At 47.6% G+C, this 12994-nt stretch overlaps 3 protein-coding genes across 4 annotated transcripts; 2 read left to right on the top strand and 1 right to left on the bottom strand.

Moving 5' to 3' along the window:
• The first annotated feature begins 812 nt into the window (after positions 1-812).
• On the top strand, positions 813-1748 carry LOC131210438 (ankyrin repeat family A protein 2). Of its 2 annotated transcripts, none has more exons than XM_058203688.1 (3): positions 813-881; positions 952-1239; positions 1305-1748. In XM_058203688.1, the coding sequence occupies exons 1-3, from the start codon at positions 850-852 to the stop codon at positions 1627-1629; spliced, it is 645 nt and encodes a 214-aa protein (XP_058059671.1). In that variant the 5' UTR covers positions 813-849; the 3' UTR covers positions 1630-1748. The 2 variants fall into 2 exon arrangements, with proteins under 2 accessions (XP_058059671.1, XP_058059672.1); XM_058203689.1 differs by having other exon boundaries at positions 952-1222; positions 1305-1462.
• A 468-nt stretch (positions 1749-2216) lies between these two features.
• LOC131211770 (transmembrane protein 214-A) lies at positions 2217-11503 on the top strand. The gene is made up of 8 exons (XM_058205375.1): positions 2217-2328; positions 2611-3457; positions 4007-4302; positions 4452-4582; positions 9609-9932; positions 10035-10157; positions 10240-10370; positions 10516-11503. Exons 1-8 carry the CDS (start codon positions 2217-2219, stop codon positions 10628-10630), a joined length of 2079 nt encoding a protein of 692 aa, XP_058061358.1. The 3' UTR covers positions 10631-11503.
• Positions 11504-12025: 522 nt separating this feature from the next.
• On the bottom strand, positions 12026-12875 carry LOC131211771 (uncharacterized). Its single transcript, XM_058205376.1, has 3 exons — positions 12780-12875; positions 12326-12539; positions 12026-12243 (listed from the first exon to the last, which is right to left on the bottom strand). The coding sequence occupies exons 2-3, from the start codon at positions 12536-12538 to the stop codon at positions 12151-12153; spliced, it is 306 nt and encodes a 101-aa protein (XP_058061359.1). The 5' UTR covers position 12539; positions 12780-12875; the 3' UTR covers positions 12026-12150.
• Positions 12876-12994: the final 119 nt, after the last annotated feature.

Raw genomic sequence — 12994 nt, forward strand, 5'->3', positions numbered from 1 at the left:
TTCGTTCAATTTATTCTTTCATTTCTTACAGGTACTTCAGTGTTGAAACTTCTATTTCGTCCCCAATCTAGATTCTTTGATCGATTGCAAAGAACAACACATGTACTTGATGTATTAGTTGTTGTTGTTGGTGAGCATACTCAAGCTAGTTTTTGGTGATGACTATAATGTCAACTGTATATAATGCGCCTTTCTCGAATTTCTTTAAAGGAGCTGTGTTGCTTCTGTTTTATACTTCGTTTAAAGTTATGTAAAGAGTCAAGAGTTGATGCCAGTGGGCGTAGGAAAAACCTTCGTGGTGAATGGTTGTGCAGCAAATGATAGAATGATATGATCTGCGAGCAGTACATTAATTTATACTGTACTTCTCGCACATGGTTGCTATGATTCAATTGTAAAGAAGATTTTTTTAATTTTTGGCATCAAGCGAGGTTTATTTAAGTTCAAGCTCAATTCTACCATCCGTATAAATTAAGTTTATCGTTTTTGCTGTTTGTAAATAAAGACGTGGAGCAAAATATTGGGCCGAAGCCTCCGAACTTTCCTCAAAAGCATCCGACTTTTTTTCACGATCCATTGTTCTAGCTGTGTTTTGTATTCAATGACAGGTCGAATAAATTATAAATTATTACAAAATTATGTTTAGGTTAATTCAATTTATGTTAATTCGATTTAAAAACATAGTCATGAAATATTTCACGATTTTTAGAGACGCTAATCTCTATAGAACAGATCTCTATGCAACGGATACAACCCTTGCTCAACGGATTGAGTTGACGCGAATGTCACCATTGTTTTGCTTACAACGAGCGGCACAGAATAACACGAATTGCGGTAAAACGATACACGATGAGCTCTTCACCGAACTCGGATGAGGATCGGTAAGTGATCTTTGGTTCTTACGGGAACTTAATGAGCTTTTACGTGATTTTTGTCCATTGCTGCGAACAGAAAAAATGATTTCAACCCGCTCCTGCTTGCGAGCGGTAAACGGAAAAGTGCATTTCTGCCGTACAAACCATCGAACACGGTTTTGACAAATCTGCAACGGGGTAACACGGAGGCCAACATTCCCAGTGAAATTTGTCTCAATTTTCACGAAAAAACTGGCCAGGGTGAAATTACGGAGGAACAAGTGCGTGCTGAGCAATCGGTTGATGCGGTCGATTCCGACAACTACACTCCGTTGCATTGGGCCTGCTACTACGGCCAACTGGCCGCTGTAACTATTCTACTAAAGTACATGCCCTCTGCAGTCCAGAGCAGCACCGGGGCAACGTTCTAAACGTTATCATTTCTTTCAGGTGCGGTGCGGATGCAAATAAACAAGCAAACGATATGATTAGCCCGTTATTACTAGCTGGTGCCGGTGGTCACAACGAGATCGTGCGGCTTCTCCTGGAGAGGGGAGCCTCGATCAACCATATGGACATTGTTGGTAACACTGCGCTCATGTATGCGGCGGCCGGAAACCATCCGCACACGTGCAACGAGCTGTTGAATGGTGGAGCGAGTTTTACCGATACGAATGAAGACGGAGAATCAGCTTACTCGTTGGCGGTGAAAAATGGTGCCAATTTGGCGCAAGCAGTCCTTGAAAACCACATAACCGCCTTGCTAATGACCTAGACCAGTGCCGATAGAAGTAGTAAATGCCGAAGGCAACACGAACGAGAACAAAATATGTGATATAAACGACGACATTTTGGTTTGCTTTTTTCAGTAAGAATGCTTGAATAAATAGCATTAAAAACTATAAACCTGTGTGTGTCTAGTTCACGCATTTTTGGTGCTAATTGTGCCTTCCAGAAACACAATTTCTGTTCATCTATTGCAAATAATTGGTGTCACATATTCTAATGACTTGCACTGTAACGAGCAATCGCGAGCAAAACAAAGCGGATCTGGAAAATCTACTCTGTACCGGCTGTCAAAGTAATTGTTTGCCAAATGGTTCTGTTTCGCGTGAACTGCTTGAAAAGTGTTGTCTATTGTTTAGTTTGTTTTACTCAAAGCTAAACCCGGGGCTTAGTGTTGTTAATATTTCGGCCTTGTTCCGATGTTGTCTGTGTGGTTAAGAGTTAACATAGTCAATATTATATGCTGTTTCCATCTTGTCATCATTGATTGTTCTCAAGCCGCGATTTAATTGTCGGTTTGGTTCGACGTGTTGGCACAATCGAAAAAGGAGAAAGAAATATAAAATACCCCACATCATGTCTTCCGAATGGGCGGTTGTTGGCAAACAGAAGAAACCTCGAGAGCAGAAGGGTGACAAAAAGTCACAGAATGCATCGGCGAGAGCGCCAAAAATAGAAGATAGTGCGGGTAAGTTTGGAACGGTTGGATGGCCTCCCTCCGATATGTTGGGTCGGAAAGTGATGCGATCTGGGGTACTGCGGCTCCCACCATAGTAACCCATTAAGAGATAGATGATACTGTGGTAGGTTCCAATTTGGCCAACTGTGATGCATCCGTTCAGTGTAGAGTTTACCAGCGTACACGTCGCACACCCGACGTTTGGTTGTCTTTTGAGCAGTTCTCAATACTAATCGATACGTTGATCGTTTCCCACGTTCGCATCCGGTGGCTTTGCAAATATATTTTTAGCTGAAATGGATACATTTCGTTTGCTGTACGCCGATCTGAAGGACGAGATAACGGCTAGACTGATCGCGCTCAAGGACAGCAAAGAGAAGGCCGCGGCTAGCACAGCGAGTGGCCCACCGTCAAATGGCCACAAACGTTCGTCTACTACTACTCCTGTGCCAGGACAACAGCAGGCGGCACGTACCAATAGCAAACCGAAGGATCCAGAAAAAGGCAACCGGGCCGTTGTTTCAACGAAGCGACTTTTCAAGGATTTGGATGCTGCACTCGCAGACATCGAAGCTGACGAATTGAAATCCCAGCTCATGGCGGTGAACGTACACTTTAAAGACAATCATTTGATGGTGCTGAAAGCGCTGACCAGTTCCCTGAACGACAAGTTGCGCGTCAAGGAGTGTGACCCCGTGTACGGGGGAACATCGAACACCTATCCGTACGATGCCTTGCCGAAGGATGTACGGAAGGTAATCGACGACTGCATTGAGGGGGCGGGCGAGGAGAACGTGAAATATTTCTACGACCTTACCTTGTCCAATCTGGCCAGCGATATGAATGCCTCTTTGCCATACCAAGGCCACATGCTGATACTCCAGGCGATCGCTATACACCATCCACCTGCCTGCGTCAACAATCTAGCGCGCAACGCCATTCTCCGCAATTCGTATCAGAATCGCAGCCACATTGGGCTTAGCTTGCTGTGGGCTCTCGGACAGGGAGGATACAAGGATCTGAACGTTGGTTTAAAGGTGTGGCAAGACATAATGGTGCCCGTACTTGATTTGAAAAGCTACAGTGAATTCGTGTGCTCTTATGCCAACGGCATAGTATCGGGAAACACCTGGCAAAGGTAAGTGGACGTTAGCGACAACAGTTTCATCGAGTCGGCTTTTCCTAATTTGGATTAATCTCGGAGATTAACCGATGTGTCCTGATCCCACGCTTACTTTTGCGAAACGAAACTATTTTTATTGTCACGCACATTAGTGGAAGGTTAAGTAAAATGCGCTGCGGTCTTCGTTCCGCTGAATGGAACCTAACTGTGGCCTTTTGTGTGATTATGATTTGAAAGGATCATACCCTCGAGTGGCTTTTTTGTGGTTCTTAGCAGATCCCCCGGTAACGGCTATTGCCCGACCGATGTCGCAACGCAACCGGGTCCGTTCAGAAATGGGCAACCTGTTGTTGCGAAACGTATCGTATTTCACCAGCAACACAAACCCACTTTGGGCATTTTTATTGAATGCCATTCCGACCCCACGGGGAAACCCATCACGACATCTATAAAATTCCATCAACATCAACCAACTATCTTGTGCGACCCGTCTGTCCGAGACGGGGCATCTCATTAATCGTTACAAACGACCTTTTTCGGTGGCTGTCTTGCGCTTATTTATAGACTCGACCTAGGAAGTAGCGAGTTCCTTACCATACTTAGCTCGATGACGCAGCCGAAGAGAAGCGATGATCTGGAAAGTGCCGCCCGCCAGCTGGTAGAGCAGTACGTGAGCGGATCACCGAAAGCATCGGCCACATTCACGGTGCTATTCAACAATGTCTCTTTCATCACGCGCCCGACCATGATCCACTACGGGATGGCGCTGTGCCTGTTGGAGGATCCCGAGTGTGCAACGGTGTGGTTGAAACTGTACCGGAACCACCTGCAGACATCGCTAGGGATATTGAACTTTTTGCGTAAGTTTCTGGGGGACTTCCGGGCAAGGGTTTGTTTCTCAACGACCTGTTCCGTCGCACCTTCACAGTTGGCTCAACGTACCAAAGTCGGCAGGTTCTCGACCAACAAGATGGGACCACACAGTTGGCGGTTTACACGTGTCGACCAGATGTGTTCGAAGCGCTCTTCTGTGAGGAACACTTTCTACAGTTTCTGGCGAATGTGGACACCACCAACAAGGAGTTGAATGTGACGAAAAAGGAAGTGGAAGCGCTAAGATCAATCACAACGGTAGTGAAGGTAAGAAGACGAATATTTTAACGACGCCGTTCAATTTGGCAAAAACACCCGTTAACCGCCGGTTCGCGGTTCGCTTGAAGCTCGGAAACCCATCACGAACACCTCAACCGTGGCATTTAAACGGTGGTCTGACGTTTCCCAAGCCAAGGGGAAGTTTTGCCAACGCGAAACACGCTCTGACAACACGGCGGTTCCCTCCCTTTCCGTCCCTTCGGTGTCCCTCCCTTTTGGCACCGACGGTCGTTAATTGTCAGTTGATTTTGTCGTGAATCGTGCATCGTGAAGCAACGCATTTCGTCATTGCCAGTTTTTCCATACCTTCCTGTCGGCAAGGAAAATACGTTCCGCTTGTTTCGTGTGCCACGGTTGGTTTTGGAGCACCAGGTTTGGGGTTAGCGGCAAAAGCGTTTTCCCTTTTCGAAGTAGGCGTCGTTGGGTCGGCAAGGGGAAAACAACGGCCTAACATAACGCTGCAACGGCGTTGTTCCCCGCGGTGCAAGGGTGCGGTGGTCAGGGGACCGCGCGGTATCCCGAGTGTGAATGTGTGCGCGCGTGCGTGTGCGTTGTGTGTCGTTTCCAGGATTTCAACGAAAGTTCCCAAAATTTCGTCCCATTTCGAGAAATTTTCTCGGCTGCTCACTCCGGTTAATCGGTTTCCTCCTCCAGAAAGGGGATGTTTTCTTTCTGTTTTACTTCGCAGCAAGCCGTGTGCTGCTGCGACGAGTCGAAGTTGAACAAGGAAGAGGAGCGAAGCGTACACTGGGACCCCGATCGGGAATGCAAGACCTCTGTTTGTTTAATTGAAAAGCGCGAAGTTTTCGGCAGCAGCTTAACAACGGAGAGATACGTCGGCACCCCATTCGGGTTGAAATTTGTCCCGCGAACCTAATGGCGTGCGCCGCGGAGTGACGTGAGAGGAAAAATCGATAACGATCCCAAATTCTAGCGCGTTCGTTCTGTGCCGCCACATCGTGGCTTCGTGCGGACCAAAAATGTGTGGCGAGTTTTCGAAACATAGTAGAATATGATGCGTGGTGAGAGAACACACCAAACGTTCCGCAGTGTCGTGGCAAACCCACAAAAGGGAAACCTTTCGGCTGGTCGCCCGTCGATGTTTCTAACGTTTAACTGGGCACGGAAAGCGAGAAAGTAGCAAGCTTTCTACTAACAAAGCGCCGTGCCCATCGTTGGCTCGCGAGTGGCTCGCAATCGCCCTTAGATCGCTGTGTTAACGATGTGAGAATCAGCGGCCAGTCGATCGGCGAATGCATTTAGCACCGAGTGGCCCGTACTTTTTTCGCGCAAGAGTTGTTGGACACGATGCGAAGCAATTTTCTCGCCCCACGTCGGTTGCGATGGCGAACGGAAGTGGCAATGGTGGCGGAAAGAATGTTGTAATCTATGTAAATACAACACGCTATTCACCGCGCAGGTGCCCATCGATGAATCGTGTGTGCCCGCCCTTCCTCTGCTGCCGACCGCATAGAACTGGTACCGCCGCCGCCCACGTTTGCTTACATTCCTGTTATCACTTTCTTTATCGCACGCATGCCGGTGGCGCGTAAAGCAACGCGGTTTTTGACCCGTTCGCTGCCGTGACACTTTTTCGCCGGTTCGTTGCGGGAGTATGGCCGGTTCTAAAAAACCTGCAACAACCTGGGCACAGTGTTAAACATGGCTGAGACTGTTCGCAACAACTCACCGCGGAACACCAAGCCCAGGCCGCCTTGATTATGTGTGTCAAAAAAGACTCCCTTTGGTTCGCTTTCCGTCACATAATGTACACATACACAGACAACGCGTGCACTAGGCCTTACCGTAACGGAGTGTCTTCTCCTTCCTATCGTGCCTCGCGGCGGGTTCCTTCCTCTTCCGCGCGGGCCTTCGTGTTAAAAACCTGTCGCGCACGCTACGTAACGGCAATCGTCAGTTTGCTCGAAGCCTCATCTAGGCAAGATTCGGCTTCCGAAAAGCCGCATCGCGTGGAATGTACCTACACGCGGCACCGTTCGTCCTGGCCCAAGAGAAATTGGGTGAAAGGGAGACCCGTGGACACCGTTAAGTAATCGTGGCGCGCGCGGTGGTGCTGCTTGCGCCTTCTTTACGCATGCCACCGCGTGGTTGCTAACGTGGCCAACCGGCGCAGTGGGTCGCGTTTGGTTGCGTTTGTGTGTGTCTGTTCGATGGGCCCTAAGCTGGGCCCCCGTACTTTGTCGATAGCCGGCAAATGTTGCAAAAAGGATTTCCCAATGCATTGAACAATGCTATTACCATGGCGCTGTCCCCGTCCGTGCAATTAGGAGCGTTAATATGCAGACCGATTGCTGGTCACATTAGAAAGTGTGGGCCAGAAATGCGTTCGGCGACAGATTATTTAGTTCGTTCCACTTCAGACTATTAGTTTACTTTAAGCTTCCGGCGCTTCTCCTGCACCGGTGCTGATCTCATCAGTCCTATTCCGAGGCCTGACATCATGTGCCATTTCATTCACGATCTCTCGCGATCTTGCAGAAGACGATGGCCCACGCCCCCCACCGTTTACCGATTGTTTACTTCGGACCGCGATTCGGTGTCGATCAGGATTCTCAGGGGGGGTGCATGTAAACTGTTTTATAGTGGACCTCCGGCATCGATAAATGCTGACCTTTTGCTGGCACAACCATTCTTTGATAAGGTCCATAAGGAAAGGCCAGTAACCATCGCGCCAGCCACACGGCACCGAGTGATTCGTGAAGATTCGATGGGCATCGTAAAGCGGAGATTTCATTAATGCACGCCCCGCACATTCGCGTCTTATCGCGATAACGCCACGGTGCAAACAGCTGTCTGGATGTGCGCCAACGGTCCATGTGGCCCGCTCTGAGTGGTGGATTCGGTTTTCGGGCATTTTGAAACGTGTACTTCGCGCGCTCCGATAAGAGAAGAGCGCAATACATTGGCCTGCTGATACGCGGTATCGGTCACAGCGTTGCCACATAGTAAAAGAGATGCACAATCGGTGCATTCGGAGGACTAAAAAAAGGCAGCCCGCGTGGCATTCCGGTAGAACGTGAAATTCACAACTTTGCTGCGAAACAGTTTAATGCTCCATTGATGGCGTGTGACGATCTACTTTCAATTCAGGCACTAGTAGGTTGACGAGAGTGCGCCATCAGCAAACTAAAATCAAAATTTGTTTATCATAAAAAAGTTACCCATTTTTTGTGGTGGAACGAAACCCGGCGCCTAGAAAAAGCGCCATTGAACGAGGATCGTCGATGGGACATTGTGGTGGAATGGTTCTACTTGCCAGGTAGGCCTTTAAACAAAAACTCGGCGGCGCTCAAGTGTCGAGTGTGGTTTTTCGTTCCTAAATTGGTTGGGCAGCAAGGTGGTCGCGGCACAGTTCGGTCCGAGCCACTGGCCGATCGTCGATTCTAGAGCAAGGATGACAACGTTTTGGAAAGGAAGCAACGAAAAAACCTTCGGCGTGTTTACACCGCCACACTCCGGGCTTGAATCGCTGGCGAATGAATTGTTTTCATCAATTTTAGCCCGAAAGTAATGCTATTACTGTCGCGTCGTCTCGGGTACGACGTAATACCAGTCAGCACATACCGTCAGGTTGTCCGGTTCCACAGCGCTCGATGGTTGCAGAGGCGCTTAGTTTACGCCCTTGCGTCTTACGTAATTACCTACAATGCTCTCGCTCTTTGTTGGTGGTGGCGGATCGTGTTTAGTGGCATCCTCTTTCCCCGCGTCGCGTACGATCGGAGGAAGGTAATCGATCGATTCGATCGAAGTTGTAACTTCTCACGAACGATTGTTATAAATAACCACTTTTCCGAGCAGTGGTGAACATCATCAACGCAGCATAGAAGTAGGGTGTAGGGTGCTAACGATGGAGCCGGGTGCTGAGGGGCTGAGAATGAAACCTCACACTGGCCATATGAGAAACGCAAATACTCTCAGCACAAAGTGAGATGATTTGCTGTGGTATTGAGGCCCTTTTTCACATTGTCCACGATTAGATTATTGTCGGATGATAAAATGACGATAAAGATTGCTTGGCGAAAAAGCGAATCGGCACCTTTAGCGGATGATTGGGTTGCTTCATTTATGCTAACCATGGCTTAGTGTACTTAATGGAGAAGTTGCATTCGTGCTCTGGTTACGTTTCGGCACATCAGGCACCGGCGTAAGTTATCCTGTCCGGTGAGCCATGAAGTTGCAACCTCTAATCGCGCAACACCGATCTTCAAAGGCTTCACACATTGACCTTTGATTTATCGTGCTGATATCGAAGGAAGCAATTAAAAACTCGTAGATAACCTTACGGTTTTGTACGCTACACGGAGGCCGAATTCGATCCTCACGCACTCTGCGTATCGATGGTCGAACGGAACCGGAGCGCTGGTCAGATCTCTGCAGCACTTGCATTAAGAAGAACATTATCCTGTTTCGAGCCCGTCGTTAGTTCTGCTCAGTGGAATCGAGTGTGAACGGCAACGACCAGCAGCGTTTTAGTCTAAGCCTAGTTTACGCCACTACAATCGAAAGTAATTTATCTTATTTTTGTGCAGCATTCGGTTTTTGTTCAGTACTACGTTGTTGTGTCCTGTCTCGTAGTCTTCTTGAACCCGAGAGTAGCGAAGTCCTCTGACATTCCAAACAAACCACCGCTCCACAGAGGTTTGATAAAGTGCAAAGTGTGTGCCCGTGTGTGTATAGAGCAAAGTAGCATTTACCAGTCGTTCCTGAAACCCTTCGCCATAAGCGCGTACCGTGGTGCAGCATTCCCGTACATTTCGACACATTCGTATTAGATAAAGATGGCAGCAAAGGGCGCAGAAAAGAAAAGCCAGAAACAGAAGGCCCAGAACACTAACCAAAACCAGAAGAAGGTAAATCTGGGTTGATGAAATGTCGCCCACAGTGTCTCTGATGGGTTGAGCTTGAGCAACGGAAGTTATTAGCCTCAAACCGCGGGTTGTGAGAAATTCGATCGTTAATTGTTTTCCTTCCGTTTCCGCCCGATTCCCCATAGGAACTACAGCAGCAGGGAGGCAAATCGAAGAAGAAGCAATCGTCCAACAAAGGCCACAGTAAAGCCTCCTCCTCCGTGTTGTCCTGCCTCTGCAAGTTTCTCTTCGCCACATTCCTGCTGTTCGGACTGACCGGTGCCCTGATAGGGTACGATACGTACCGAAGTGGCGGCAAGTTCGAGGCCTCGCTGACCGGCCAGACGCTAAAGCAGGCGGGAGTGCTGCCGGCGGTGCAAGATGGGTGGACCTGCACGCTGAAGTATAGTGCCCGTGGCTACAAGTGGGCCGAGGCCAACGTTCCGGTCTACTACCAAGCGACGAGCAAGGTATGCGCAGGGGAGGAGCACCGCCACCGCCTTTGCGCGGGGTGTCTCCTTGCAAGTAATTTGTGTGTTCAATTGGCCACTTCGTAACTCTTGTGTTTCCAGGCTCTTGGACCATACGTAGAATTTTCGATAGAATTCAGTAAAGTTCTCTGGAATGGTGCCAAGAAGGGCGTCGCGAACGCCAAGCTGCTGGTCCAACAGAAGCTACCAGTGGTGGCCGATTTCGTAAGTATCCGGGGTTCGGTGGTGTGTCCAAAGTATGTGCGTGATTGAGTGACCGTCTTATGCATTGCTTCAAATCACACAGGTCGAACAGTACGCACCGGGATTGCCGAAAAAAGTAGGCGACGCTGCCTGCTCGTCCTTGGACGCTCTTTGCACGTTCACCGCCAACGCCTACAATCACACTGTAGAATTCTTCAAGACAAAGGTGTTTGTGTAAGTGTATTGAATGAAAACCATTAGATTCACTTTGTCGCTATCGTCACCATTGTTCTGTCGTTAGTTCAAATAGTTACAACAATCTACACAAAGTATTATGTCATATTAAAGCACATTTTGTTGTGATTCTTTCCCCTTCTAGTGGGCAGCTTTCGGTGGAAAATTTGGGAAAGTGCTTCAACAGTACCCAACAGGCTGCTGTTCAGTACTATAGATGGTTCAACGATCAGGTCGATTTTTACGCAAAGGTCAAGTAGAGTGGTCAGCGGGTCACGCATACCGGGGACAAAGCAGCAGCAGGAGCAGCACCATTACCACAATCACACCACTACCACCACCATCAGAAATCATGCTTCTCTCCAGCGTTGCGCTGTGTCCATTGTCCGTGCCCTGAGTGACTTGGTGCTGAAGTAGGTTGATCCTCACCGGAAGCACAAGGCGGACGCGCATGGGAGAGATTTCGAGACTTCGGAGGCCAGAGTGGAAGTGGGAGAAAGAATTGATTAAGAAAACGATACGGAAGACCGAGAAAAGGATTTGTTTCTAGCAATAAGCAGATGATCGTGGAGAAAAAAAACCCTGTGGATTAATAGCAGGAGCTAACCGCATGGATCGCATATTGACACGGAGCCAGAGCCCCCCATTACTCATTCGCGCGTAGAAGCTCAAAGTTACATTCAAACAGAACAGTGAATAACAACCGAAGATGACCGCGGTCAGTAGCCATCAGGAGTACAGTGTGTTTACGAGAATTTTTGTGTTTTGATAAGTCATTTAGTGAAAAATAAAATGATTAAACATCTCTCTTACGAAAGACATAGAAAGATTGATGGGCACGGGTGGTGCCGATCTGTGAACTATTCCTTTCTTGTAAAATCGTTTCAGTGTATAGTTTAGAACATGATCAATCAGGTGCTGCAGAGAAAGGGGCAGAGATCATGTTGGTGCGAGGAAAAATCGGTATGTTCAAATAAATTGCACATAAATTGAAGAAATGATGAACGAGTATTCTATAAGTGAAGCCAAAATCATCTTCAGAGCAAACCATCTTAAACCGCAGCTCCAGAAGGCATTTCTGAACAGCACATCTCCGTTAAAGACAGTTTTTCCGACAACATTTTTAATTATTTAGCAATTCCGACAGAGCAAATTTATACGATTTTTAGTCTCAGAATCAAGATTCGCAGCAAGCAAAGTGATGGATGTTGATAGTTAATTTTTATGTCGGTTCATTTCTGGCGGCAAGCTAAAATTGCAAGACAAAACACTTATTTTTACCGCTGATAAGTTCGAGAGGAAGTATCTTTCTATAGGTGTGTTTAAGTGCGTACCGAACCACCGATCCCGAATCGTGTATCTTTCAGAATGCGCAGGGTGGACACTCATTCGAAGGGCATATCGAAACAGGACATCTGCCTGTTGCAGATGCAATGTATTCGTGGCAGGTATAAAGTGTAATATCGGGAGCTGTATGATCAATCTTCGATGAAACGTTACATTCAATAGGTGGGTGGGGCTCCATACTGTAAGGGTGATCGTTATATTAACAAATGTGTGTGTCGTAATGGTAGAGCGCAACGAAGTGGGCAAACTTTACCCCAGACAAGGTTAGCCGAAGAAGAGAAACTAATAAAGAGCGTGACCAGAAAGAATTCCATGGTTCAATTTCGCACTGAAAGAAAGTTGTTCAAGTGGCAATTAAATGTATTCCATCATTAAATTTACACGGAATCATCTTGTGTCCCTCTATTGTTTGTGGTTGTGTACTACCACCCATCTAGTAGGCATCTACGCGCGGTGGCGGAGCATAGTATTCGTCTCCCTTTCGTTCTCCCTTCCATCCTTGGCGATGTCTTTCCATTCGCATGGCCTAACAAAAATCGGAAGAAAAATATTGGCAAACGTTCGGTCGTGGTTGGTCTTCCTAAACTGGTGAGCATTCCGCTACCTACCCGGAATCTTGCGATCTGTTTGTTCATGAACGCACACTCCTGGAAATCAGCCAGCAGATCGGCACACTTCTTGGCGCCTCGAACTGTACCGTACGCTTCCAGGCAGTCGATAGAAGCCATCTCGAGAGGACCGCATTTATCGTATTGCTGGAAGTTGACCATCGACGCGGTCAGGTCGGTGAATGGCGAACGGAAGAATGGCCCGAGAGACATCCTGTTTAGGGAACCAAACCAATGGAAGGAGTCATTATCAGTAGTTTCCTAAACGGCCATGGGCTAATATCAAAATAAAGCATCTGTGATGTAACGGTGGAGTAAGCCGAGCATACTAATTTATCTCTTCATTCCGTGACCAATTTTCGAAGCAGTTAAGTTTAAGGGCCTCGGATCAACACGTTGGAGTGTTTTGCAAGCTAAACGGGGAATCAGGTGGAAGAAAATGTAAAAGTTTTACCTTGCAACTTCTTAAAACACAATTGTTTGCCCAAATTTCCACCGAGGACTCGGTGGGGTTGTCAAATCCGACAAGCAATGTCAATCTTGGCAGTGCTGCCAATTTTTAAAGAATTGTTCGAAGTAGAAACGAGAATGTTTGTTTCGTTTCCGAAACCCACAGTGATGTGTTATGATGGCCAACATTTTGCTCAAATCAACAAGTAATTAAAAACC

This window comes from Anopheles bellator, chromosome 2 (genome assembly GCF_943735745.2).
Source record: "Anopheles bellator chromosome 2, idAnoBellAS_SP24_06.2, whole genome shotgun sequence".
Lineage (NCBI taxonomy): Eukaryota > Metazoa > Arthropoda > Insecta > Diptera > Culicidae > Anopheles > Anopheles bellator.